The sequence below is a fragment of the Lissotriton helveticus genome, chromosome 3_1, assembly GCF_964261635.1.
Source record: "Lissotriton helveticus chromosome 3_1, aLisHel1.1, whole genome shotgun sequence".
NCBI classification, from domain to species: Eukaryota; Metazoa; Chordata; class Amphibia; order Caudata; family Salamandridae; genus Lissotriton; species Lissotriton helveticus.
The window spans coordinates 1546942278-1546968925 of NC_136061.1; the positions used below are offsets into that span (position 1 = coordinate 1546942278).

The 26648-nt window shown below is 46.8% G+C and overlaps 1 protein-coding gene across 4 annotated transcripts in view; it reads left to right on the top strand.

Moving 5' to 3' along the window:
* The window catches only part of DSCAML1 (DS cell adhesion molecule like 1), a 516476-nt gene that overhangs the window by 365668 nt on the left and 124160 nt on the right, over window positions 1-26648 (top strand). For 2 of the 4 annotated variants that reach the window (XM_078682268.1, XM_078682270.1), the window contains exons 16-19: window positions 2885-2955; window positions 9154-9394; window positions 19201-19347; window positions 19620-19781. In XM_078682268.1, the coding sequence (XP_078538394.1) occupies window positions 2885-2955; window positions 9154-9394; window positions 19201-19347; window positions 19620-19781 (621 nt within the window). The remainder of the gene's footprint in view (window positions 1-2884; window positions 2956-9153; window positions 9395-19200; window positions 19348-19619; window positions 19782-26648) is intronic. The other 2 variants (XM_078682269.1, XM_078682271.1) reach the window with 1 other exon arrangement.

Here is a 26648-nt window from a genome sequence, read left to right on the forward strand (position 1 = left end):
TGGTTCTGGGGATGGTGGAGACCCAAGATGGGGAGATTGAGAATTAGTGCTATGTTGAACTAGAACACTTATGTCCAGCATGTGGTGCATTTCTCTTGCACCATAGCCTGTTGCCCTGGAGGTGTAGCATATCATGTGACCCTTCAAGGTGGTTCTGGCTGTGACTTACTGGAGCTGTAATGTGTCGTCTTGTTCCTGTGGCTGAAGTATAGCCTGAGATTCCTTGAACTGGAGTGTCGCCTTCCGCTGGAGTGTGACACCTGAAACTGGGGTTTAGCCTGTGGCTCTTGGGTCTGGGGTGTGGCCTTTGACTAGAGTGCGGCCCCTGGGCCTGGGCCGGTGTGGCTCCTGGGCCTGGAGTGTAGCTTTTGGCTGGAGTTAAGATCTTGTAGCTGGTGCGGCCTGTGGCCACCGAGGCTGAGGGTGGTCTGGAGCCTCTGGTGCTGGAGTATGGTCTGTGGTTCCGGGCGAGAGATGGCAGCCAGCGGCCCACTCGTGGAACAGAGGAGAGGGTCTTGGACACATGACAGAGTACCGTAAAGGGGACTAGAGCACAAAGGGGGGTATTTTTGACAACTTACTAAATATTGATACTATAAAGTGAGTCTCACGCCCTTAAAGATACTGCACACTGATACACGTATCCTTCTAGCCTCACAGCTATGCCACACTATCACAGATGCAGTGTCACAGACACTCACAACCTCTCCGATAATGGAACCCATTGCTTCTCTGATACTTGTTCTGTCACTGATACCCTCACACATACTATCACTGACGCACACACGTCCAGAAATACTCACTAATATTTGTACGACCTCACCGCACGCTCTGATACCCATGCTATCACTGACGCTTTCACAACCTGACTGACACTGTCACGCCTTGGGAGATACCTATATTATCACAGATACAGCCACTCCCTTGCAGATATTCACTCTAACACCAGTACTCTCAAAACTTCACAGATGCTCTCTCCAAAACTCATTATATCGCTAATAGGCACACACTCCCACAAATCTTAGTTAGATACTCAAATGCTAATGGTTACTCGCACCGTCACCGATGCTCTCGCCTTCAAACTCTTACATCCTTATTGATTCTCACACACTCACGGATACTTTCAAACCCTCACCGCTGCGAGTGATACTCTCATGAATACAGGTACTCTTGAACCCTCACCAATACTCATATTATCAATAATATTCTCACACCCTTAAGAATACTCAAAACTATGACTGATGCTAATACTATCACATTCTTAGATACTCCCACCATCAGTTACGTTTGTATTTGGGAGAGTATGTGGCCTAGCGGACTGAGCTGCCATCTCGGGCGCTGGGGTTCAGGGTTTGAGTCTCGGCGTAGGCTCAACAGCCTGTGATTCTGGGCAAATCACTTAATCTCTCCGTGCCCCTGGGCAGCACATGGATACCCTCACGGGTGATATGCTGAGGCATATAAATCTACAAATGTAATTTAATTTATTTGAATCCTCACCAATACCGAAATTCAGCTTTCTACTCTGATACTCACACAATCACTGTTTTACTCACACCATCACAGATATGCCAGCCATATCCACACCCTGTCGGATACTCCTACCATCAGTTGTACTCTCACGTCCTCACAGGTACTCTCGGTTCCTCACAGATACTGCCACCTCCTCATCAATGCTCTTATGAGTAATGATAGTCTCACACTTTTGGAGGTGCTCAAAATATCAGTGATAATCCTATATTTACAAATACTCTCATACTCGTGCATATACCCTCATACTCATGTGCTCACACTCTCAGATACTTCCAAACTGTCAGGGGTATTGAAACCCGCATTGTTACTACCAGATACTCGTACTGTTACTTGTACGCCCTTATGGATAGTACCTCACCGATACGTGTACAACCATTGACACTCTCCCACCCTCAGTTGTACTCGTGCACTCTCGGACAGACACACTATCACTGACACTGTTACACTCTCACTGACACTCCTATGCTGTCTGATACTCATACTATCATTGATACTCCCACACTCTTACAGGTACGCTCGAAGGCACATGCACGTCCTTACCAATACTCAAACGTTTTAAGGCATGGGCAAAGTGAGCAATTGCCCAGGGCCCCCACCTTCCAAGGGCCCCTGGGAAAGTACACTTTCTCTCACTCCTGTCTATTGTTGTATGTCCACTTTTCTCCCCACAGCCTACTTCAGCCTCTGTATCTCTTTGCCAATGTCATTTTCATGATTTCGGCTGCTCCTGGAAAGGCATATTTCAACTATTTTTGAGCGACTCCCATTTCTGAAAGTTTGTTTAGCATCATGCAGGCTTGAATTCACAGGAAATGGGTATTTAAATCCATTCCTTACAGGGGAGCCCAAAATATATTTTGGCGGGGGCCATACAAGTTGTTAATGACACTGCCTATACTCACCTTAATACTCTCACATCCTCGTAAATGCACCCGGACTGATACTTGTATTGCCATTAATACGTTGACACTCCCAGATTCTTTCACAGCCTCATCAGTACTCATACTAGCATACACTCACACCTTCAGATTGGATCACATCCTCACAGGTGCTCTCACGTCCTTACAGACACACCCAGGACCTCGCTGACCTATAATTCCTGCTCATCAGCTGAAGCATTAGAAAAGTGTTCAGTGCTTAGTGGACTGACCCTCGGTGGGAAAGCAATGGTGCCATTCTAATGTGTGGGGGGATGTTGGCATGCCCAAGACCTGAGCCAAGAGACACTCAATTGAAGTGTGTTGGCCATGTCACTGTTTTTCTATAGTCCGTGCCAACTTCATCTCTTGTCCTTGCTTTTTGTTACCTGTAAGAACACCAGCGAATACGCATTTCTTCTTCTACCCTACAGCTCCTGATGGGCCCCCCATGGATGTAACCTTGGTGCCAGTGACATCTCAGAGTATCCAGGTGACGTGGAAGGTAAGTGCAGCATTCACATCCAGTTATTACAAATCAAACTCACTAGCAAGGTTGTTATTTTTAAAATCTGGTATGGAGCGGACCCTTCTAGACCGAGTTTGGACACCCCAGGCCTCCGGGATGAAACATGGGGCTCCTAGAATGGAATGGCAAAACTAGGAGGCGAGGTAAGGCCTGTTTTTGTAGGATCTAACCGTGCAATTTACCAAAACTAGACAGCCACGCGGAATGTTTCATTTGTTGGCAATAAATTCCGATTTATGTCTGCTCTAGAAGCGTCATGTGGCCGAGTGCACGACAGAGATCGCGGAAGGCCACCGTTGGGCACCGTAGTTTGTCACGGAGAGTCGCCAGACTGCAGCTGCCAATAAAAGCTTCTAGTTACCCCACACTCTCTTCACGCAGCCTTTGCCTGCGGCTTGGGCTTAGAATTGGGGCATCCCCACAGCGCGTGCGGGGGGGACACCCAACCTCCAGGTCCCACGGTTCGAACTCTTCGGGGGCCCCCTTATTCAGACAAAGGTCATTGACATCTGTAAGATGAAAGGACAAGAAACTCGGGGGGGCATCTCCTTCGGCGGGGAGCGGTAATTGATATCTAATATTCCCGCCTAAACTCCAGGCTGGTTACTGTGTTGCAGATTGCTGGAGAATTGTGAAAAAATGCTGAATATATAGTGCGCCGTTACCGCGAACACTTTATCTGGTCGGAAATCGAAGCACTTGGCTCCAATCTCGGTCAAGTAAAAATCTATACCAATTAGAGTCGCCCTTCTGTTTCCCCCCGCACCTGTGTAATGAAAGATAAAAGCCTTATAAAGGCAGATCTCCGAGAGGGAACAACACGCCGATGTGTTGTGGGTCCGGGGCTGTTCATCGCCGCCGAAGGCCGGATTAATGAGGAGTCCTGCTCCGGCGAGGGCTCCGCCACTTCAGAGCCCTCTGGCGCCATGCATCACTCTGACTTTACGAGATACATTTGCAATCAGTCTTATTGATCCGCGCGCGCCCTCGACGTGTGCCGGCTGGATTTAGACGGGCACTTGGGGGTTGTCCCGTCAGCCTCCGTGGCGCGGTGTCCGCGGAGAAATATCGCGCACTTGTCCCGCTCGCCAAATTCATCTTTACGCGTCTCTGGCTTCAGTTTTATTTATAGGAAACGTTTCAGAAGATATTGTGAGAGCGTCTCTCTGCACATGGGCAGAACCCAGACCTGGCATTGGGGTGGATTCCTGAGCAGGATACGTTATTTATATCAGTGATGAAACGAAAAATGATGGGGGCTATCCTGCCCAAATGTGCCAAGTCACTCACATATCTTACAGGTGTTGATGGTTCTTGGAACGATTATTAAACCCCCTCAAGCGTGGGGGCGGCCCTGCGTTGCACATTCTACAGGTGCAAGCGTTACGTTCCTGATTTACAGTTAAGAACTGTGTTGGCATCCACAGGTAGGCCTGGGCTTAAAATTCCGCTCCGCTCGCAGAGTTTGCAGAGTTTTTATCATCCATGTAGTACGCGGATTTTCGAAAAACTCTACTCCGTAGAGCGGAGTTTTGTCCTCACTCGCACTCACCAATGTTAAATTGGCGAGGATTATCTCACTCCAGACCAGGGCCGGACTGGGAACCAAAACCGGCCCTGGCAAAGTGCTCGGCCGGCCCCGCCTCCCCACTCGGGGGGTTGGAGGTGCCGCCGAACGCTTTGCTAGGGCCGGTTTTCGGCCGATTTTGTTGCAGGGCCGATTTTGCAGCTATGCTGCAAAAACGGCCCTGTAACAAAATCGGCCTTCAGGGGCTCAAAATCGGCACCCACCCTTGCGGCGCACCGGGGGATTGCCCGGTGCCCGCTATGGCCAGTCCGGGCCTGCTCCAGACCACCTCCCGGCGCGATTACTCAACATGGGCAGTCGCGGATGGCCGCTACCACTCACGTTGAGAAACCTTCCATTCGCACAGAGGAAGCTGCAACTCGAGTATAACATGTACTTGAACGGCAGAAAGCAGCAGCACACTCAGCGCAAAAAGTCCTGTACGAACGGCGTGATGTAACGAACTCCACAAAGTGCAGTGGAGTTTTTTGGCCACTTTGCAGACTCTGTGCAGTTCCGTGTAGCAGAACTTTGCAAACTCCGCTCACGCCTATCCACAGTATCTCTGCATTAGAGGAAATGAGACCTCTGGTGTATGGACCTACTGTGGAGCTCATGCGGAACACAGTCCCCTCAGCATGACCAGGCTTGGGTGCACACTTTGTCTCGAATCGTTTTCAAAACTTGAAACTCGCTTCCTTTTCTCAGCATATAAAATGGAGATGAAATTGTCTTATGGTAACAGACTTGGCAAATTTTCCTGACCAGTACTGACATATACATTACTCCAATACTTCAGGACCTCTAGTTTCCTCAGTACACGCTATATATATCAATATGATACATTGTCACAGTGCTTAATTCTGGTGGGTTGTGTCCGGTGCTCAGCACCAGCTCTTAAGACAGTCTACCACATGGCGCTGTTTGTCTAATTTAGAGATGAGCACAACAGCAGTTGTTTATTAATTCAATATACATAAACCATACCTGATACCAGTCACCCTAGCCATTCTCTTAACTTTGGGGCCCTGTAATAGTCTGAATTCTCACGCTTGCAGGAGTATGATGGTTGGTAGTTATGTTGGTAATGTTATTGACCGTGCTTGGGGGCAATGGGAGGTGCAAGCTGCAGTGGCCAGGGCCCTGGCACTTATTATGTTTCAAATGAAACGCAGAATATTCGGTATAGTCTGCAGTGGGAGTTGGTCATGCTGTGAGTTTAAACACCTAGAAAAGTATTGAAAGTGGTACTCTGATGGACAGGATTGAGTGTATAGTTATAGTTCAGTCAGAGTTTCCATTTTTGTTTTGGTAATGACTATGGCGCCGTTTGACAAATCTTCATGAAACTTTGCAAAAAAAAGTTCATCCATCTCAACTTCCCACTGTGTTCTCTCAAACTATGCTCAGTGAGGGAGCTGAGTGAATTTGATAAGAAAAATCTGGAGATTCATAGACAAAAACAAAGGTCATAGTGACATCATAGTTAGGTACAGTAATAGGATCGTACTTTATGTTAAAACAAGTCTTGGAAATCACTGTAAAAACAAAGGTTAAAGTGGCGTTATAGTGAAGTATGGTAAATAGGATTTGCTTTACTGTACCTGTTTTGTAAGGAAGCAAATATTGCACTGCTAATGCTTGATTTGTATATGTCTTTTGATAGGGAAAGCTTGTGCTGTTACTGTCTTCCGAAAGGGAAAGCTTGTACTATTTCTGCCCAAGGTATACGTACCTGTTCTGTAAAGAAAGGTAGTTTCCACTGCTATTGCTCCATCTTATGAAACAAAAGATACCTTGAATGTAGTTGCCAAGCATGCCCTATAAACCAAGGAACATTTCACAATATTTGATGTGAGCTACCTGTAGACTTTAGAAAGGTGCCTTGACCCAGTAGGGGCTATATTCTAGCACTGAAGAATGTTGACAGAAAAGAGAAGAAGGGTCCATTGCTGCATCCTCCCATTATTACTCGTGTTAGGCAGTCACTGGTAAAAGCTGTTAATGACTCACTCACACATCCCTTTAAAATAGGTCTGACATTTTAACAATGGATAAAGTTTGACTTAAGGAATAGGGCGTCAACAAAATTGAGCATACCGTTTCGAGGAGACTATACAACCAGTTAACGGCAGCACTGTCAGATGCTTCCCCGTGCTAGACGTGGAAGCGTACCACGCTAGGTAGGTGAGGGTTCATCATATTATTTGAGTACATGAGTGTAAGGTTCAGAGGTTTGGATCTTTAATCGAGGAGTTTTCTTCTTGCAAGTATGTCTGTTTACAGAAGCCTGCAACAGCCCGTTCACTCCTCTCATTGCCTCGTTAATGTTTAAGCTGCCATTGTTGTACCAGTCCTGGATGTATGAGTGAATTGTGTCTTGCTTCTCCCACTACTGCCACCTATCCTTTACTTATTCTTTGTATTAGGGACGATAGCACTGCTGTTGTCCATGTTATCACTTTTGTTGTATTGTGAATCTCAGTGTACTACCCAAAATACATATCGACTTGCATTGACAGCGCTTGTTTTAATGGATGATGCGAAAGAAAGACTGAACCCTCACAAAAAATGTGAGTACGGATTAATTATGGTTTTACACGTGAAGTGTTTTTTTTGTTTTTTTTCTTCATGGACCAAAATACTTTTCAAAATTTGAAAACTGCTGACAAGTGGCTCTATTTCATGTATAAAACATTTGTCAGTTCTGGCATTTTAGCTAACAGCAGTTTGCATACTAGGGTCGGAGTCAATGATGACAGTATTACAAGCAATTATAAAAGCACCACAATGCAACAATGCTGTTTTCTGAAAAGGCAGGAATGGTTATGGTATTATTTGTCATAGTGCCACTTGGCAGGTTTGTGAAATGCTAAACAAAATTCAGTTCCTGGCCTTCTGCCTTTTTTTTTCTTGTGTGCAGTCAATGTCTAAACAGCTCAGTAGGTGAGAGAGCAGAGATAACCTTTCAAATGCAGATGGGAGCATCTCACAGCTAATAAGACCGAAATAATACTCCTTGGAAAAGTAAACAGTCTGCTCAAAAGCCTTAATTTACCAGCACAATGCAAGCAACAGAAGATGAAGGGGTTGTAAGACGCTCTAAGGAAAAAAAACGATGTGCTGGTGCTTCTTTTCCTGAGTCCACTCCCGGCCTAGAAGTTGGTGTGATTTTAAAGCTGGCTCTGGTGGCTCAGTGAACTAATGCATCCACTGCAGGGTCTCTGTTTGACCTCATGGTAACAGACTAACATCTGGGCAGGTCCACTGAGTTTTTCATCCTGCCAAGGTCGATACATTTGGTACCATTGAGTTGGGTAACAGTGAACATCTGTTATTCAGCACCAAGGTTCTCTTCTGGGTGAATGTGTGCTTTACAAGTACATGTTATGTTATGTGAAATGGAACGCCAGCTGCACCACTGTGAAATAGATTGCTGTGCTGCAAGTGCTGGGGTGCCAGTGGCACTGTTTTATCTGTACACTTGTGAGGACTTCAGTGAATGACCTACTGTGCAGCTGACTGCCACTGTTGCATCTTTCCTATCCTTCATCCGGCTGTCCACTGGTTGTATGCTATGGCCACTGGAAGGCACCGATGCGCAGGTGACTGCCTGCACCCTCCAAGATCGAACGCTGTACTCCACAGCTGAGTGGCACTATTGTATGCAAATGTAAATGTAAATGTTTTTGAGCTTGTAAAGCGCACTGCTACCCGTCCATAGGTTTCCTGGCGCTGTATAACTCTGGGGAACCCGTCCTGGCTTTCCCTGTGGGATGGTCCCTTGCTGGGAGTCCCCAAGGTGGAGCCAGGCATCCCCGGAATTGGTGGGGCCGTTGTGGAGATTAGGCAAGCTAATGCCCAGAGTTGCCGAGTGGAACCCCTTATTGGAGTAAGCACCGAAGCGAGAATTATCGAGTCCGCTGACCAAGGTCCACGACCCTGCCGCGTCGGGAATTGAAACCTGGTCCCGGCCGACTTCTGCTCTCGGGCCTGCCGCCTCTAACCAGTGAGCCACACTACTCCACACCAGTGAGCCACACTACTCCACACCATTGTATCTGTTTCTGCCTGCTCTCTTAAGGCATTCATCAGGAATCTACTTTGATGATTTGTTGCATCTGCTTCCTCCAATACATCAGCAAATGAATGGGACTGTTCATGTTCATCTGTCTCTTTCCAGGACCTAAACCAATGCTCTGCATCTGAGTGGCACTGCTACATCTGTGTCTATTTGCTTCCTTCAGGGCTTCAGTGAGTTACTTACTGTGAGGTTAGGTGTCACTGCTGGGTCTGTTTCTTTCATTGACTGGCCACTGAGTGCCACGACTGCATGTAAGCTCGCTGAAAGATCACAGGATTCTGAAACAAAACTCCAGTGTTGTTCCAGTCCTTCAGTGTGTGACTGGTTGTCACTGTGATGCTGCTACTCACCTGCTATCTTCCATCAGGAACTGTGAAGATACAGTAGGTACCGAGTGGTCTTACTTGCTGGTGGAACCATCTGTCATGAGAATGCGTTCAGTAGTGTGCAGCCCCCCCCCCCTTCTTGGTTTCAATCCAGGCTCTCTTCTGTCCACCCATAATGATATCTATTCTTCCCTCAGGCGCCAAAGAAGGAACTGCAGAATGGTGTGATCCGGGGATACCAGATTGGATACCGGGAGAACGGACCGGGCAGCAACGGCCAGTACAGCATAGTGGAGATGAAGGCCACAGGCGACAGCGAGATCTATACCCTCGACAACCTCAAAAAGTTTGCCCAGTACGGAGTAGTGGTGCAGGCCTTCAACCGAGCGGGCACCGGGCCCTCGTCCAGCGAGATCAATGCCACCACGTTAGAGGACGGTGAGTAATGTGCTGGTGGCTAATGAGTACCACACTAAAGGAGAACAAATTACAGCTGGGAGTTGTTAAGTGGACTGCAAGCAGAGTTGAGTTCCTGACTGGAGTGAAGTGAGTGTTTGCATTGTGAGTACCAAAAAACAATCACCGGTAATGAGGTTTTAATTACTCCTCTCCCCAAGGTTGCTTATACACGTCTTGAAAAGAGAGACTCTATCAGCCATGCTTAATTGTAAAATGACTTCTTAAAATTAGAAAAGTTTCTAAGAACAAGATAAAATCTTGGAAATACGAAACCTGTCATTCATCTTTAATTCAGTAACGTTTTCCTTAAATCAGGCAAATTCCTTCCAAGGAAAAAACGTTTGTAATATTCGATAATTTTTAAGGCATTTTCAAATGAGAGATCTGCTCTGAAATATATAGGGACTCTTACATAGGGAAGTAGAAAGGCGCCATGCCCCATGTCCTTTTCCTGCACCTTTCTCACCTATTCACCTCACCCTTCTTCTTGCCACAATTGTACCCTTGCTGTACCGGCACCCCTTCCTTTTATCACCTCCATTTCATGTCCTTTCCATCCTACCCCCTGCATACCCCTTTCCTACTTCCACCCATTTAACTTAAATAGATAGATAGATAGATAGATAGATAGATAGATAGATAGATAGATAGATAGATATCCTCCAGGGAAAGAGAATAGGACACCTTCTAGTGATATAGCTTTGTTAGCTGTCTCACAATTAGTAAAAGTGAAGGCTTTCTTCATAATCCATAAATAACCATTGCAGCATAAGCATAGGGCCTTGACAAAAGTGTGAGGCCTGGAGAATAATCCCATTGCTACCCATTCATTGGTACTGGGACACTTCTCAGAGTAGGGTCGCTGCCATTAATGTTTCATCACATTCAAGAATTATAAAAACCAACATCCCTAACACTTCATACTTTCCTTGCTGCTGATCTATTTTAAAGCATCTGTATAGTTTATTTACAACTATTTAACTGGTGTGCATTATGACACATTTCACATCCTACATCCTTTCTTTTCATGCTCCCTCTACGCAGCAAGACTGTGACTTGGTTTACAATGCAAATTTCCCTCACCATGCAGCTAGAGAAAGGAACCCCAATCTCAATGTAAAGTAATAAGCAGCAATTTGTCGGAAGACGTTGCCTGACATTTGACTCTGTTTGCAAGAAGATTTAAACTAAATGTAAAGGTCTCTTTCTTGCTTATTCTCCTGCTGGAGCAACTCCTGCCCCCCTACTTCCAGCACCCCTGATGCTACTCCCTTTGGACGCACCTGGTCACTGGCTTCTGTTAGCAGAGAAAGGAGCACCGTCCTCGTTCCCAAAGTATGTCTCTGATTTGGGAGAAGGGATGAGCTGTGTAAATCTCTCACCTTCCTTCATTTTGCCTCCAACCCTTTACATTTGAGGAGCACATGCCACAAAGGACAAAAACCAAACTGCGCCTCTCACTGGGGCGCCCTTCCGCGTCATCAGGAGACGCTCTGTCTACGCGAGCCGCCATTGAACAGTGCAATGGCGCGGCCATCTTTCATCCTTAATTACGGCGCTCGTTAGGCTGGCGCAGTGAGTGCTCCTCGCGGGCCCTTTAAGAGTCCATGTTTTCCAACTGAGTTTTCGCGTGATTATTACCCCGTCGCTGCGCACTACACCCGGCTATCCCCACCAGCCCCTAATTACATTTTTACACCTAAGTGATATGAAACAATACTCATTTTTAAAGAGCATCATTACCGATATCTATCGTCATTTAAACGCTCATAAAAATGTCGAGTTGCCTCTTCGGGGGCAGTGGGATGCCATTATCACTGCTTCTTTTAGCTGCACAGCTTTTCAGCCCCCCCACCGTTCATTTTGTTAGATTTAAGAAGAGCAGTTGCACCCTACAGTTGGGTTATTGTCCCTTCAAGGGTACCCCCAGTGCCCTGTCCTGCTTCCAAGTTAGAGCACTACAAGTACACTTCACATTTTGGGGTGCAGCCAGCCTCAATTGGCATGACTCTGTGTGCCGCCTACTTTTGTTAGTTTTGGTACAGACATTAGTATGGAAATGTTGCACCCCCTATTGTTTATCCCTGTGTCTCTGGTGGATGCAGTTTGATGTTACAGTATATGTGGGTCTTCCCCTTCTGGTGAGTGATTAGAATCATTAGATAGAAGTGGAGGGAGGGAGCGAGCTATGTGTGTTGAGGAGAATGTAGGATCTGCTTCATCTTATAAAGACTTTGGAGTTCATTTACAGTTTGGCATGGGTGGGGCAGCTGCCAAGAACTGGCGAATGCCCTGTCCGCCAACCTGGCAGGTCCTCTGTTCTATATAGAGTTGGTGAAGCACCATGTTTCTGATGGCAGAAACCTTTGACCAGCGGCCTATCTGTTGAAGGCCATCGGTCAGTGTACGTCGGAACAGCCACCCATGTTTGTGGAAGTAATTTATAGAAAATCTGTTCTTGTGTTTGTGCAGAAATCCTTGCGATCCCAAAAAGGAAAAAATAGAAATGGCCTCTACACATTGTCAGAAACTCGCAGGAGAGTATTTCTTTTGTTTTTCAATAGCAAACTCCAGCTTTGGAAATTGTTATTGAAAAATAAAAACTTTGCCTTGCAGGCACGTTAAGCATGGTACCAGTTCAGCAAAGGTTCAGTGCGTTCAGGTGAGATGCCTCTCTGATGGTCCCGCTGAAGACAAAGATCCCCCACCTGCAGCGATCGCTAAATATGGTGGGCACTCTTCCTAAACTTTGGGAAGCAGAGGCCTTGGTTTCTGCTGACCTTACCGAAAACATTGCTGCTTCTGTGCCCCAAGGGTAAAGCAGTTTTGCGGTCATTGTGGCTTTTGCCCTTGAAGAGAGCGTAAAGAAGCTCCCCCAGCAGGCTTGGTTAGGAATGTTGAGCTTACCCAAAAATGTCTTCATTGACTTAACTGTGGCAGTGGCTCAAGTGACTGTGGCATGCTTTCTGCACGAGGCGGGTTTAAGGGTTGGTACCAGATATAATATACCAGAGTTATAATCACCAAATTCAATACATATTAATGACTACTTTGTAGAGCAAATATATATTTTAACCCTTGCAATACAGATAAGACAAGCAAATGAAAACCAGATGTCTCTACCATTAACCATTCTTGAATTATAGCCTCACATGATCAGTAAGGTTTGAGACTGAGCACCATAAGGTACACTAACCTACTGTTATTCTCAGGGGCAACAGTTCTCAATGGTAGTTCAGTATCCTGAAAAGCATGGTCGGACTGGGACAGAAAATAGGACTGGCACCAGAATAAAAGTGGTGTCATTAGGGGATTAGATAGCTTTAATAAAGTGACTTACATGTGCAGATCAGGACCATTTTGAACTTTTCAAGGCAAGCTGTATTGTGCTTTGCAAGACATGGGCAAGCCCATTAATTTGACCTTGCTGTATTCAATGTTTGTGATAATACCAGAGGAAATGCATTTGGCCCAACAGACCGTAAAGCAGACCCACAAACAGCTACAAAAGGCCCACACACTATCCTGTCAGACCAGTCCTGCCAGATTGCCCTATCGGCCAGCCCAATCCTGCTGGAAGGGGCAAGAGTACTTAAACTAGCAATATGCAAAGTATCCAAGGGCACAAGGTGCATGTTCATTCTCAGAGAAGGCAACAACAACCCCATAGCTCTATGCCTGGAGCAGAGGTATGGGATACTCAGTGGGGGAAGCAATATTGAACAGGTACAGAATCAGTTCCGGCTCATTGAGGGAGTTGTTGGGAGGTGGGGCACAAGGAAACAGAGGAATGATTCTACAGCACTGAATAACCACTGAAAGCTTTTTAAAGGGGTATTTAGCCCTGGCTTCAAAGAACAATTGTCTGCTCGACCAATTGTTACCAATTCTTTAATATATATATATATATATATATATATAGAGTGGGCTTCTGCTTCACCAAGGGGAGTGTACACCTTTCACCTCATGCCATTGGTGCATGAAGCCGCATTCTGGGACTATTTTGCATATGAAAAGAGCACTCAATTGCACACTTTTTGTCCTTTTCAGTTCTTTATCTCATCTATGTCTTTGAAACAGAAAGGAATCCTTTTTGCTACTTGTTTTTTCTCCAGCTTTGGCAAAGCTGCTAAGGCTGGCTTTATGTTGCTGACTAGTAAATGTGCATACAGTGCATGCAGACAGCACTTATGACATCCGTAGATGCATGTGTCAGCACATTAAATACAGATCGATTGGCCTTTGCCAAAGCTTGTTTTTAAGTTTGTCCGGTGGAGGTGAGTGGAAACCTCGCAACCTTCTGTGACCGCCTTTCACTCACCTTCTTAAGTGATGCTCCCTGCTTCCTTGTCAAAGGCCTCCTACAGGCACATCTCTCACATTTCACGCGGGCGCTGGCCACGATGCTCATTGGCAGGCTGGGCCAATGAGCATGCAACCAATTTGTCCCTAGCGGCTATCTTTCCTATTTCTGGGATGAGGCACTTAGCTAATGGGCCAGCAATCAAGCACACAACACAAGAGCCATTCATGAGAAGGGTGCTGTGCACAGCTGTTTCCACGGGTCGTGGACCTGCTAATGCTATGTGTTCCTCTATGGAAGTTGCACCGAGATCCCTCTAGCTCCTTAATGTAGTTCTACTACTGAAGCAAGCACATGAGGGCAATTCCTAACATACCAGGATAGACAGCTTAATCTGGGCACAACTTGGTAAAACACCATTACAGCCAGGACCCACAACACTTCCAGATCAAGGCTTCACAGTGCAGGGAAGTTCACTAATTATTGCCAGAATGACAATATCCCAGGCACCTTGCCAAATCTAGAATCCATGGTCTGTAACCGCGTAACTACCAGGTCCAGTTCTGTGCATAAAAACGCAGTTTAGATGCTAATTTATCAGCCACTAGCCTTCTAGCATTCTAGCCTGACCTCGTGGTGGCCTATGGCTTTGTAACCTTCTTTATGTCCTAGAAATTGCATCCAAAGTAACATGACAGGCTAATCCTTCTGGACTCTCCGCCCACTTTAATGAGATGCAGGAAGCATTGGAGTGTGCTCTTCCAGAAACAAAGGGCAGAGAAGGAAGGGCTTGGGAATTGAAGGATCACTCGCCCAGAGGGGACCTCTGCAAACCTGGTTTCTGCTGGGTTAGATTACATACTAGCTAAGCAACAAACATACTCATTCGCTCCTATGGCACAGGAATCTAAACTTCTTACTCCTCGGACTTACAACCTTAGAGTCACACTGAACATATTTATCAGAGGGTTCAACATTATATAATTCTCTCTGCATTAGAACAAGTCTTGCCTCATCTACCACAATTCCATACAGTGTATGTGGGTTAAATCATCTAACAATTCACCATGAGCTTGTCACATTGAAGCAAAGTCCACCTGCATTGCCTGCTACAGAAGGCACAGTATTAATACTGAACCTCAAACTAATTTCTTGTAACTCTCTGGCATACTCCAGACGGTTGCTAGCCTCACATATAGGGTACACGAGGTGTCCAAGGCCAGCAGACGTTTGCGAAGGTCACAACTTAAGAAGACCGATGTGGTGAGAAGAAATGCAAAATGGGTGGTGGGCTCTAAAAGGTCACTGAACAGGAGTAGGGTTTATTTTAGGATTTGATTGAAAAGTAAACCCATAAGGAAAAAGCATGGTATGTGCAAACTAAACACATCACTGTTGTATCAAATGCAGGAGGTGCTGTGTCCAGTTCTGAAGGCCTCACATTGAGTGTTGTGTCCAGTTCTGAAGATCACCTCTAGTGCAGGGTCTTGAGTGCTTTGTCCAGTTGTGGAGGTTGTGTTCAGAGAATTCTCTTCTCCTGGAGATCGGTTCATAAATATTGCAACCCATTTTGAAGGGCAAATTTCCAGAAGAATAATGACAGACATACACAGATTGTCGTTGCTTTAGTGATCCTTGTCTGCTCCTCTCTATAGAGATGATGGAGCTTCTGTAAACATCACCCCAGCCCTGTCACCTCTTGTTGGGAAATGATTTGAACTCTTTACTACTGTAGTTTTAATATTTATGTGCAGCCACTAGCATCCATTGTTAACACATTTTGTGTCATTGGTGTCTTATGCTGATGACATGCAAATGGTGGTCTCTTTGGCCCCAAGAACAAAATCTCAGCATCAGTTGGCCCCTTGCCTTCAGAAAGTGGTACAGTGGATGGCGAACTGCTTCTTAAAACTAAATGGAGAAAAAACGGAGCTGATGATGGTGATAAATAATTTTGTCCCACACATAACGGTAGGTTGGCCGGACTGCCTAGGACCTCTCCTCTCCAGTAAAAAGTCTGGGGATGTGGTTGGAGAGTTCTCTAACAATGGAAGTCCAACGAAGAAATTGACTACCTCATGCTTTGCCGTGTTGAGAATTCTTCGAAAAATTCTGGATCTACTTCCCCCACAATCTAGGAGAAATGTAGTTCAGGCGCTCATTCTCTCCCGTCTGGACTACAGAAATGCCTTGTATTTGGGATCTCCTAAATTGGACATCAAGAGACTTCAGGTGGCTCAAAATGGGACGGCAAGGACCATCTGCAAGCTACCCAAACATTCTTTGGCAAAAAGTGCTTTGTCCTCCCTGCACAGCTTCCAGTGGAGGAAAGGATATCGTTTAAGGCCCTTTGTTTGGCCCACAGTAGTATGAACTGTAGTGGACCTTCCCTAATTAGGGCCCTTCTATCAGCATATGTCCCCCATAGAAGTCTGAGATCTTCTAATGTAGAGCTCCTGAAGGTTCCACTTGTTCATAGATCCAGATGGGGTGGCAGATCTTTTCTTATCTGTCCCCCAATATATGGATCTCTATGCCAAAAGAATTAAGAATAGAACCCTATGAGATAAAAGTTTTTAAAAATGCTCAAAACTTGGCTCTATCCTCATTAGTTAATTAGGCATCAGCTCTTGATTATTAAAGATGTAACTTTTGATTCACCCGGCAATGGGAACCCTTTGGGTAGCTATGCGCTTTATAAACCTGCATAGCATATTTTAAACATATCTGTTGATCGTCTTCATTTTAAATCAAGGTGGGTGTAAGGTAAACTTCCTACCATGGATTATCTGATTTTCACATTACTCATGCAATTTCTTTTCCTACATTTGTTAATCAGCATTGGCAAAGTCGAAAGCCTGTCTTATAACTGAAAGTGCCTCTTCAGTCCATGGTAAGTTTGGGCATTGAATAGCTTATCATAATGAACTCTGCTGCTCATTCTTGCACTCGTATCCACTCGCAGATTTACTTGGATACACCATTTCATGCCTCCACAATAAAACACACAAACAAACTCAGCAACATTATGCAAGATAAATGAAACTATTAGAAGAAAAAAGGAAAAATGCCTAAACGAGGCAGGCATTTGCTTAAAATACAAAAAGAGAAACATTTAACTTAGTAGAGAACAGCCATCTTAGAAATGGTAATGTGCATAGAACATTATTGTGTCAAAGTTCCAACATGGCCACTGTATGTAGTAAAATAAATAAATAAAAATGGCTCTTTCCTACTAAATTAATCTGTGTGAATCCACATAAAAATACTGCTTTACATGCTTTAAGAAAGTGTAATGATAATCAAGCCTTAAAGGACTATTGATTCTAACGTATGTTTTTCACAATAAATACTTCAGGCCTACTGCCTTTGTTGTACGTTTTTACAATAAAGAGCTCAGACCATTGGTATCTGCCATAACTTTTCCCAATGAACTAATCAAGCCCTGTGGCCTTTATCACTGGCTTGTCACCATAACCAAATTCAGCCTACTTTGTTGAGCATAAGCTTTCCCTCAAGACAGCAATTTGGCATGAGATTATACAATTAAAATTGACATATCAATAATACAATCTCTTTGAAGAGATCCGAACAAAGATTTTCATAGTTCAAATCTTTTACCCCCACAGTGTTGGTCTGAGAGGGTTCTCCACACTAAACCATTGCTTACTACTGTAATTTATGCGACTCCGTGTAATAAAATACCTGGTCTTGACACAGTGTAATAAAATTCATTGTTAAAGGCCTATCTGCTTTAAATATACTGTTCACTATAAATAAGTCAGGCCTAATGTCTTTGCCATAACGTTTCATAATAAACAAATCGAAACTCTGGCATCTCACATAACATTTGCCAGTACAAAATTCAGGCCTTAAGCCTGGGTCATAGATAAAACAGTTTGCTATTGTACTGGACATAAGCTTTCTGTAAAGGCAAAACACGCTCTCCTTTTCATTGGAAGCTTACACTTTCTGCCCTTTCAATAGCTTGTACAGAGGAAGATCAACTTATGGGTGGAGTCTAAGCTTCTCTCATTATTGCTTCGTAAAGCTATTTTTCAGATAACCATGTAATGTGAGGCAACAGCGGAGCTTTCAAGCCAGACTTAAAAATCCTGCTCTTGTGGCAGAGTTCTCGCTACAGTTTACATGCTGTGGATTATTGATCCTTTACTTACACGAAGCTGAACATTTTGCCCTTCCATAACTTTTTGCAAGCTCTGGGGTCCTTGAGCTGTGAAGAGATGTGCCTAATCTCTCTTATGAGTTCAGGGTTATATTTTGAACAGAGGAGTTTACTGTAGGATCCATCGTTGCGTAGTAAGGGACAGATCCAGAACCACCACTTTTCAAAGACATGCATTTGTTAATTAAATATGAAAGGCAGCATCTCCAACTGCTACTCTCACCATCTGTACAGACATCAGCTCAAACCCTATGGTCTTTTACCAAGGCACATTGGAGTACCTTTGACAAACTAGATTGTGTCCTAAAGTCACAAAATGATGCTCCTCTTGCACTCTCGAGACTTGCTAGGACTAAAGCTGAAGAAAAGGGCATCATTATATAGGCTCTCACTTACGAGTGCGTTACCTGAAGGGATCAGGAAAACTGAAGGTAATATATCCATTTGCAAACAGGTAATATTGCATCTCTCATAGAGTTTTTAGTCCAGGGATTCGATTCCTTTCAGTCTGTAGCACTTAATAAATGTCTTGAATAGGATTGGGTTTGATTGGAGCACACGTCTGTCCCTTACAAGGTCTGCCAGCAGCTTCCCTTGGCTGTGGCTCATGCTCAGTCTGTGGTGCCATGCACAGGCATAGGGGCTAGATGGGCTCAAGGACTGGTGACTTGGACTCTGGATGACAATCCTCTAGAAGCTGCCCAAACCCTCATACCACCCTTTTCTGCATATTTCCCTCCTGTAAATTTACTGTAACAAATTGTTAAACTTTAATTTACATCTGGAGAATCTCCTGTGGTCAATTCACGGGAAACCATTTTATTCTGAACCCTTTTTCTTCTCAATAATTCACCCAGATACCCAGCTGATACACATGAATGTGTCTTTTCTATCCATATCGGTATAGAACACTTAACGGTCTCATCGTTTATACCGCTAGGTGGGCCGTACAACTTTACGCATCTGGGAAAAGGCCTGATACATGCTACTTTGTGGATGCAATCCTTGTAAATTGAGCTAGGAGAGACTAACTAATTGGCTCCAGTGGATTTATACCTAACTGGGACACGTGCAGTGTAGCAGGGCTGTTATTGTTGGCAGCCTCTTTTTCCAGTGCTATGGTACCAAGACCTGGTCCCGTCACATTAGCGGAAGTATGCCCTCTGTAGATATGGAGTTATTTCTGATTTCTGTTTTCTTCCTGTAAAACATATTTGAACTATGTGTGTGTGGGGCTTATGTAAGAGGCCACAAGGGGAGTAGTGGGGCTTACTAACTCTGCTCTTCTCCCCACAGTCCCCAGCCAGCCCCCAGAGAACGTGAGGGCTCTCTCCATCACCTCGGACGTGGCAGTGATCTCCTGGTCGGAACCCCCGCGCAGCACCTTGAACGGGGTCTTGAAGGGGTATCGTGTCATCTACTGGTCTCTCTACTCGGATGGGGGTGAGTAAGACAGCAGGTTAGAGGTCAATGGTTCAGATACATGGGAGGCTCAGATATCACACCACTTCCTCAAAAAAGAAGGGATACAATCCAAACACCTTGATTAAAGGGCTATGGTTCTGGGTAAGTAGGGGCTTTAGTTTGAAACCTGAGGTGAGGTTGGAGCTCAGGTGTCGGGGTACACTACTTACGGGTGAGAGCAGTGTGGGTTGGTCATCCCATTACCTGGATTTGGTGATATTTACTTGTTCCCGTTGATTCCCCTCTTCGAGTTGCAGAATGGGGTGAGATGCAGAACATCACGACGACACGCGAGCGTGCTGAGATGAGGGCACTGGAGAAGTTTACCAACTACAGTGTGCAGGTGCTGGCTTACACCCAGGCTGGGGATGGCGTGAGAAGCAGCGTGCTGTATCTGCAGACAAAGGAAGATAGTGAGTATCGCACCTAAGGGTTCAGGGTAGGAAGCAGTACGTAGCATCCTCGCCTAGAAGGTCCTTGTGAGGCTGGGGGCATGATGAGCCTTGTGGGGATGGGCACATGAAGGGTCTAATGGGGCTTGTGGTGAAGGACCTTGTGAGGCTTGTGGACATGCAGGGCCTTGTGGGGCTGGGGACATGAAGGGCCTTGTGGGGTTGGTGACATGAAGGGCCTTGTGGGGCTGGGACATGAAGGGCCTTGTGAGGCTTGTGGACATGAAGGACCTCGTGAGGCTTGTGGACATGAAGGGCCTTGTGGGGCTGGGGACATGCAGGGCCTTGTGGGGCTGGGCACATGAAGGGCCTTGTGGGGCTGGGGACATGAAGGGCCTTGTGGGGGCTGGGCACATGAAGGGCCTTGTAGGCCTGGGGACATGATCGGCCTTGTGGGGTTGGTGACATGAAGGGCCTCGTGAGGCTTGTGGACATGAAGGACCTTGTGAGGCTTGTGGACATGAAGGGCCTTGTGGGGTTGGTGACATGAAGGGCATTGTGGGGCTGGGGACATGAATGGCCTGTGAGGTTGGAAACAAGGAGGGCTTTGTGAGACTGGGGACATAAAGGGCCTTGTGGGGCTGGGGACAAGAACGGCCTTGTGGGGCTGGGGTCGTGAAGGCCCTTGTGGGGTTGGGGACATTATAGGCCTTGTGAGGCTGGGGACTTGAAGGGCCTTGTGAGGATGGGGACATGAAGGACCTTGTGGGGCTGGGGACATGAAGGGCCTTGTGGGACTGGGGACATAAAGGGCCTTGTGAGGCTTGTGGACATGAAGGCCCTTGTGGGGCTGGGGACATGAAGGCCCTTGTGGGGCTGGGGACATGTATGGCCTTGTGGGTCTGGGGATAAAAGGGCCTTGTGGGGCTGGGGACAGGAAGGGCCTTGTGGGGCTGGGGACAGGAAGGGCCTTGTGGGGCTGGGGTCGTGAAGGCCCTTGCGGGGTTGGGGACATTATAGGCCTTGTGAGGCTGGGGACTTGAAGGGCCTTGTGAGGATGGGGACATGAAGGACCTTGTGGGGCTGGGGACATGAAGGGCCTTGTGGGACTGGGGACATAAAGGGCCTTGTGAGGCTTGTGGACATGAAGGGCCTTGTGGGGCTGGGGACATGAAGGCCCTTGTGGGGCTGGGGACATGTATGGCCTTGTGGGTCTGGGGACAAAAGGGCCTTGTGGGGCTGGGGACAGGAAGGGCCTTGTGGGGCTGGGGACAGGAAGGGCCTTGTGGGGCTGGGGACAGGAAGGGCCTTGTGTGGCTGGGGACAGGAAGGGCCTTGTGTGGCTGGGGACAGGAAGGGCCTTGTGGGGATGGGGACATGAAGGTCCTTGTGGGGATGGGGACATGAAGGGCCTTGTGGGGCTGGGCACATGAAGGGCCTTGTGGGGCTGGGCACGTGAAGGACCTTGTGGGGCTGGGTACATGAAGGGCCTTGTAGGGCTGGGCGCATAAGGGGCCTTGTGGGGCTGGGCACGTGAAGGACCTTGTGGGGCTGGACACATGAAGGGCCTTGTGGGGCTGGACACATGAAGGGCCTTGTGGGGCTGGACACATGAAGGGCCTTGTGGGGCTAGGGACATGAAGGGCCTTGTGGGGCTAGGGACATGAAGGGCCTTATGGGGCTGGACACATGAAGGGCCTTGTGGCGTTGGGGACATGAAGCGCCTTGTGGGGCTGGGGACATGAAGCGCCTTGTGGGGCTGGACACATAAAAGGCCTTGTGGGGCTGGGGACAAGAAGAGGCATTTGGCACTGTGGTGAGTAAGCGCTGTGTGGGTCAGTGGTGTATGTGCAGGCCACGCAGAGTAGTGGATACATAACGGCAAAGTGAGGCTGACAGGAAGCTGCAGATGGGACCGGTGCCAGGATGGGCCACACAGGATAGAAGTCCAGAATCTATTTTGACTATTTCAGGGGATACCATGGGGACCAAAGCCTGGATAAGATGGGATCCAAGGCATGTGCTAGAGGGTAAAGGAGATACAGACCCTAAAATGTCGTCTCCGAACGAGCATGCTGACTGCGGTGTAAATGTTGGATTCATAGATGATCCGAAGCCATCTATCCGCTCAGCCTAGGCAGATCTAACCTCCTTACCATGTCACAGTTGCCTCCCTCCTCCCACCTTTAAAGTGTGAACTCACTATGATAACGAATTAACACCTTTCGAATTCCTTGTATAAATTATGCCTGTGGCGGAAAGCCTATTTTAAACAATCGGCTCATGCACTCCAGTGGCCAGAACAAGGCGCTGTTTATTCCTGGCCGCTTTTAGACGTAACCAGGCTTCCTCTAGGGACACCGCTTGATGCCATACTAGTTAACCAAACATGCAACACAGGAAGGGACAGCTGGCAAGGTGTGGAATCTTGCCCTTGTATATGGTTATTGTGAGGAAAAGAGAGGAGTCGCCCTGAACCATGGTGATGAAACCGCTACAGGAGGAAATGCCAACAGAGTGCCCTACCACAAGCTGACATCTTTTATGTTCCTCCATTTTGTCTCTGATAAACTGGCTGTACCTGCGTTACAGGGTTTTATCATCATTAATTTGCTACTCCAGCCTGGTTAAGCCTTGAAAAGACCTGGGCTCAATTGGGAAAATGGGGACTTTTCTATCTTCAGTGAAGCGGAAATCTGAGATTTTATTAAAAACAATGAGGCGAGTATAATTTGCAAATCTCTTTATGACTAACTGCTGGCAGCAGCAATAAGAAGTGATGCCACGAAGGCAGTATGATGTCACCCACAATACAAGGCAGTTCACTCATCCGCAGACATTCTCTTGTATTGCCGACACTAAAAAACAGCTCTACACTGAGGAGTGGAGTTATACCAATGTCAAAACAGAATCCAGGGAAAAAGAACTTGAGATGTCGCAGGGAAGGAAAAAAGATGGCTTCTTCCAGAGAAGTGATGAGGCTACGCAGGTCCTTAAAAAAAGGACAAGAATGAGGCAAAGTCGAGGCATCTAGTGGCTAACCAATAGAATAAATCAGCAGATCACAATTAACAACTAGGAATGCATCAATAGAGAACAGACACCTATCAAATCACAAGTGTTATAGACAATAATCTGAACATATACCAGTAAATCATAACACAGAGAGAAATCCAAGAGGGGATGGGAGGGATAATCTACTCTTCGCACTGTCTTTCCTCGTCACTGAAGGTAAGGGAATTCACAACCCATTTTATTACAACACAATGAGGTGGTACAGTTAGCAAGTGCAAAGCCCAGAGAGGACTCTGTCAGACATACGCTCTGGGATTTAAGGTAGATGTCGCTGCTCTACACCATTTGGAATGGGCTCTCAAGGAGGAGGTATCAATGCCTGTCATGGTCAGAGTTAGCTTGACCTATAGTTTTGTAAGTGACTTGGTTGTGGGGAGTTTTAAAGGAAAGAAGGAGCAGAACGGAAGTGCAAAGGCAAGAAGTGCATGAAATGTACTCTTGAGAGAGGAGGCAACACAGAGAGCGGGGAAGAAGGGAATTGGGGGCCTTTTCGGTATAGGCCTAAATGTAAAACATTGCTCCATCCGGTGAAAAGTGAAGGCCAGAGTTGGAGAGTGCTATGCTGTCAGACACCCTTCTGTAAGGGATGAGGCAGAACAGGGGCGCAAGCTTGAAAGAAAGATCCTTTTGGTGAAAGCAAGGACTGGTTTTTTGCAGGACAAAACAGTGAAAACAATTGAGACATTCCTGGTGGGGAAAAAAGGGGTGGCCTCAACTCCTCCGCCTCCTTCCTCACCCCCATCATCTCCCCTCGACCTCAGTCACCACCGCTGGTTCCTCATATACAAACGTTCACCGTGCATATTAGTCACGCATACAAAGTACTACTCTATTTAGTCCCCACCTACCTGAGCAACTGCATCAATTTCCACCCCCCCACCAGACACCTCTGCTCTGCAAACCTCCTGCTTGCGATGGTCCCCCACATCCACAGAGCGTGCTTCTGCACCTTCTCGTACATAGCTCATACAGCCGGGGAACGTACTCCCCCCTTCACATTAGGTCCACCAAATCAATCCTAAAATGTATTTTTAAAAACCTAAATCTTGGCTCCTCACACAGGACACAGACAGGGTGGCAAGCAAACATCCTTTCTCATCACCCCAGGATACCCTCCGGGGCGATATGCGCTCTTTGCAAGTACACTTAAAATAACATCTTTGTCCATGGAGATAGAATTAAAGAGGGGAGGTGGGCTGTTGTAATGGTGTGGCAGGCGTTAATGGTTCTATAAGAGAGAGCGTTGCTGAAAAGGGTCAAAAAGGAAGTTAGTTAGAGCAGAAGGAGGTTAAGTGGAGGTAGCCGATTCTATCCCAGGCACCATCAAAGCCAGGCCTTCAAGGAAGAGTTGTAGGCTTGTCGAGTGCCCGGTGTCCAGGGCTCGTCAACGAGGTCTACAGCGAAAACATCTGACCATCACGAGGCTCCTCTGCATCTCCCCATGCTAGAAGATAGATGGGCCCTTTGTTCGTTTATTACTGAAGCAAAGAAATTCAGCATGGTAAGGCTTGAGAAGGTATGCGCTAAATTGTGAAAATTAGTTTGATAACATTTTATGATAGCCACGTTAAATTTAAAAAAAGTAATTTCAGAACTTCATGTGAAAATTCAAAAGCCATGCAATTTACAAGCAAGGGGAGTGCTTCAAGCTGAAAATGTCTCCTGCAAGAAATGTTCTGCTTGAACTAGTCTTTGTGGAAGAAAAAAAAATTTCCAAAATGTGCAGAATTTCACGAACATTGTGCAGCATCTTTGTGAACGTTGCATCCGTTTTGTACATTTTTCACTGGCCTAGATTTGAGTAATCTTTGCTGGTCTTAAACCCACCCAAGTTTATCCTAAACCTGCAATCAAGCCCTACAAATCTTCCACTGTGCTTTTTCTTTGCATTCACCCTCCCCAACGCTGTTGTCGTCAGTGGCCTTGATGGCGGAGTCGCGCTTCTGCCTGTGGTGACTCGCGCAGTTCGGTGGCACCCCCTGCGCAGTGTACAATTTGTGTGCACCCGTGCGTGCGGGCCTAGTGCTGATGGATATTGAAATATTAACGGCGCCTCCATGCCCTACTTTAAGCACCATTAGAACAGCTCCTCTCCTGAGCCATGGCCTTGTCGCGAGAAAGTGCCTCAGTTCCCCTGGTTCCCCGGTCCCGGCCCTGCCAGAGCCCTCATTCCATGCTAGAGGCCGCAGCGTCATGGGCGTAAGTGGGTCAGGCGACATAGGCTGATTAAAAGGGGGCAGCCGAAAACCATTAGAGCAACTGCTGCTCCTGCTTTCAAGTAAACACACTCAAGGGGGCTTCAGTATTTTCAAAGATATCAGAAAGAACACTTAAACGGCGGTGGATGTAAGAAGCACTTCAGAGGCTCAAGTGCTAGAGAAAAGCGAGAACTTTCAGTAGTAGACAGGCTATTCATACACCTCAGGCTGGGGTGCTGAGCATATGTGCGTCACTGGCGCCATATTCGAGCATCTTCCCAGTTGCCAGGCTTATTACCTGTCAGAATTAGGTCTGGCGTGTAAGGCCAAATTCCCACTCCCGTACAGAACGTGCCAATGAGGGTGATGTGCTTTAAGCAAGAGACTCCTCTTGGTATCTGAGCTTCTTTTTTGCCTTGTGCAGGAGATGGGGCCTGCACCGCAATGGTGGAGAGCTTTGCACAAAGGTGCGCTCTACAGTGTAGCTATCACAAGGACCACAGCTGGGCACGAGGAGTGCTGCAGAGTATCCGGAGATGAACCCTTTATTAACCATACATGCATTCCTGTTAATGAAAACCCTCCTTGGAAAGGGAAGAGGAAGGGTGCAGTAATGATAGACCATGCAGGGCTGAGGGTTTAGACCCTATGTGCATTGTTTGAGCCGTGAGAGGGCCCCGGTAATGGAGGGGCGGCTCCTCCACTAGGGCAGAGGATCTTCGCCCCACTTCTGTTTCGCAGTGTGTGAAAGACAAAACATAAAATGGTAATGACTTTTGGTTATTACCATTTTATGTTTCTTTCTGCATGGCGGGCGGGTGGGCGGAGCTGCCCGGGCAGGGCAGGAATGGTTTGCCCACTTCTGAATACGTATGACTGGTTAGGTCGCCCCTCTCGGGCTGCCCAATCTAGTCATGCGCACTCTGCACTTCTCCATGCAGGCTGCATTGCAGCCTACATGGAGACCATGCCATTCCCTACAGCCCCTGGCTGGGCGGTATCCCGGCCACTCATAACGCTCTACTGGTGCGTTGTGATTGGCTATAGGGAGGGGAGGAGGGAGGCTGCCTGTTTCTGCTGGAGGCAGGAGAGCAGGAGCAGTAAAGACGCGGGACCTGGGTCGGCAGAAAGGTCGTTTTCTAAAAATGTATGTATTTTAATTATTACCATCCTCCCACACAACCCCACGGCCCCCCCACCCACGAACCATGCCAGCCGCTACTGTAGTGATGAAATAACAGGGTGTGCAGCTGGTCATATTTGGGAGCTTCGGCAAGACTGTCTGTTGAACCACCAAGAATACAAGGGGTGCCTCATGTCTAGATTGAAGTGCGTTGGCAGAGTTGCGTTGTGGAGAAGCTCTTGGAAAAGGAGCTAGCACTGTGGGTCAGGATAGAGGTCATTTGGCGGGGTTCTCTCTTAGTCCCAGTATTAAAATAGCAGGATGCTGCACTGCATGATTGCAGAGCAGGATTAAGGTACTTTGTCATCAGACTTCCATTCACAGTGAAGCCACAGTGGACATCAAGCGGTCATGAATGCATGTTTACGTATGTTGGATTGACTCTTGACAACCCAGCCCCTTTCCACAATAGTTGCTTTTCCTCCTGGAGAA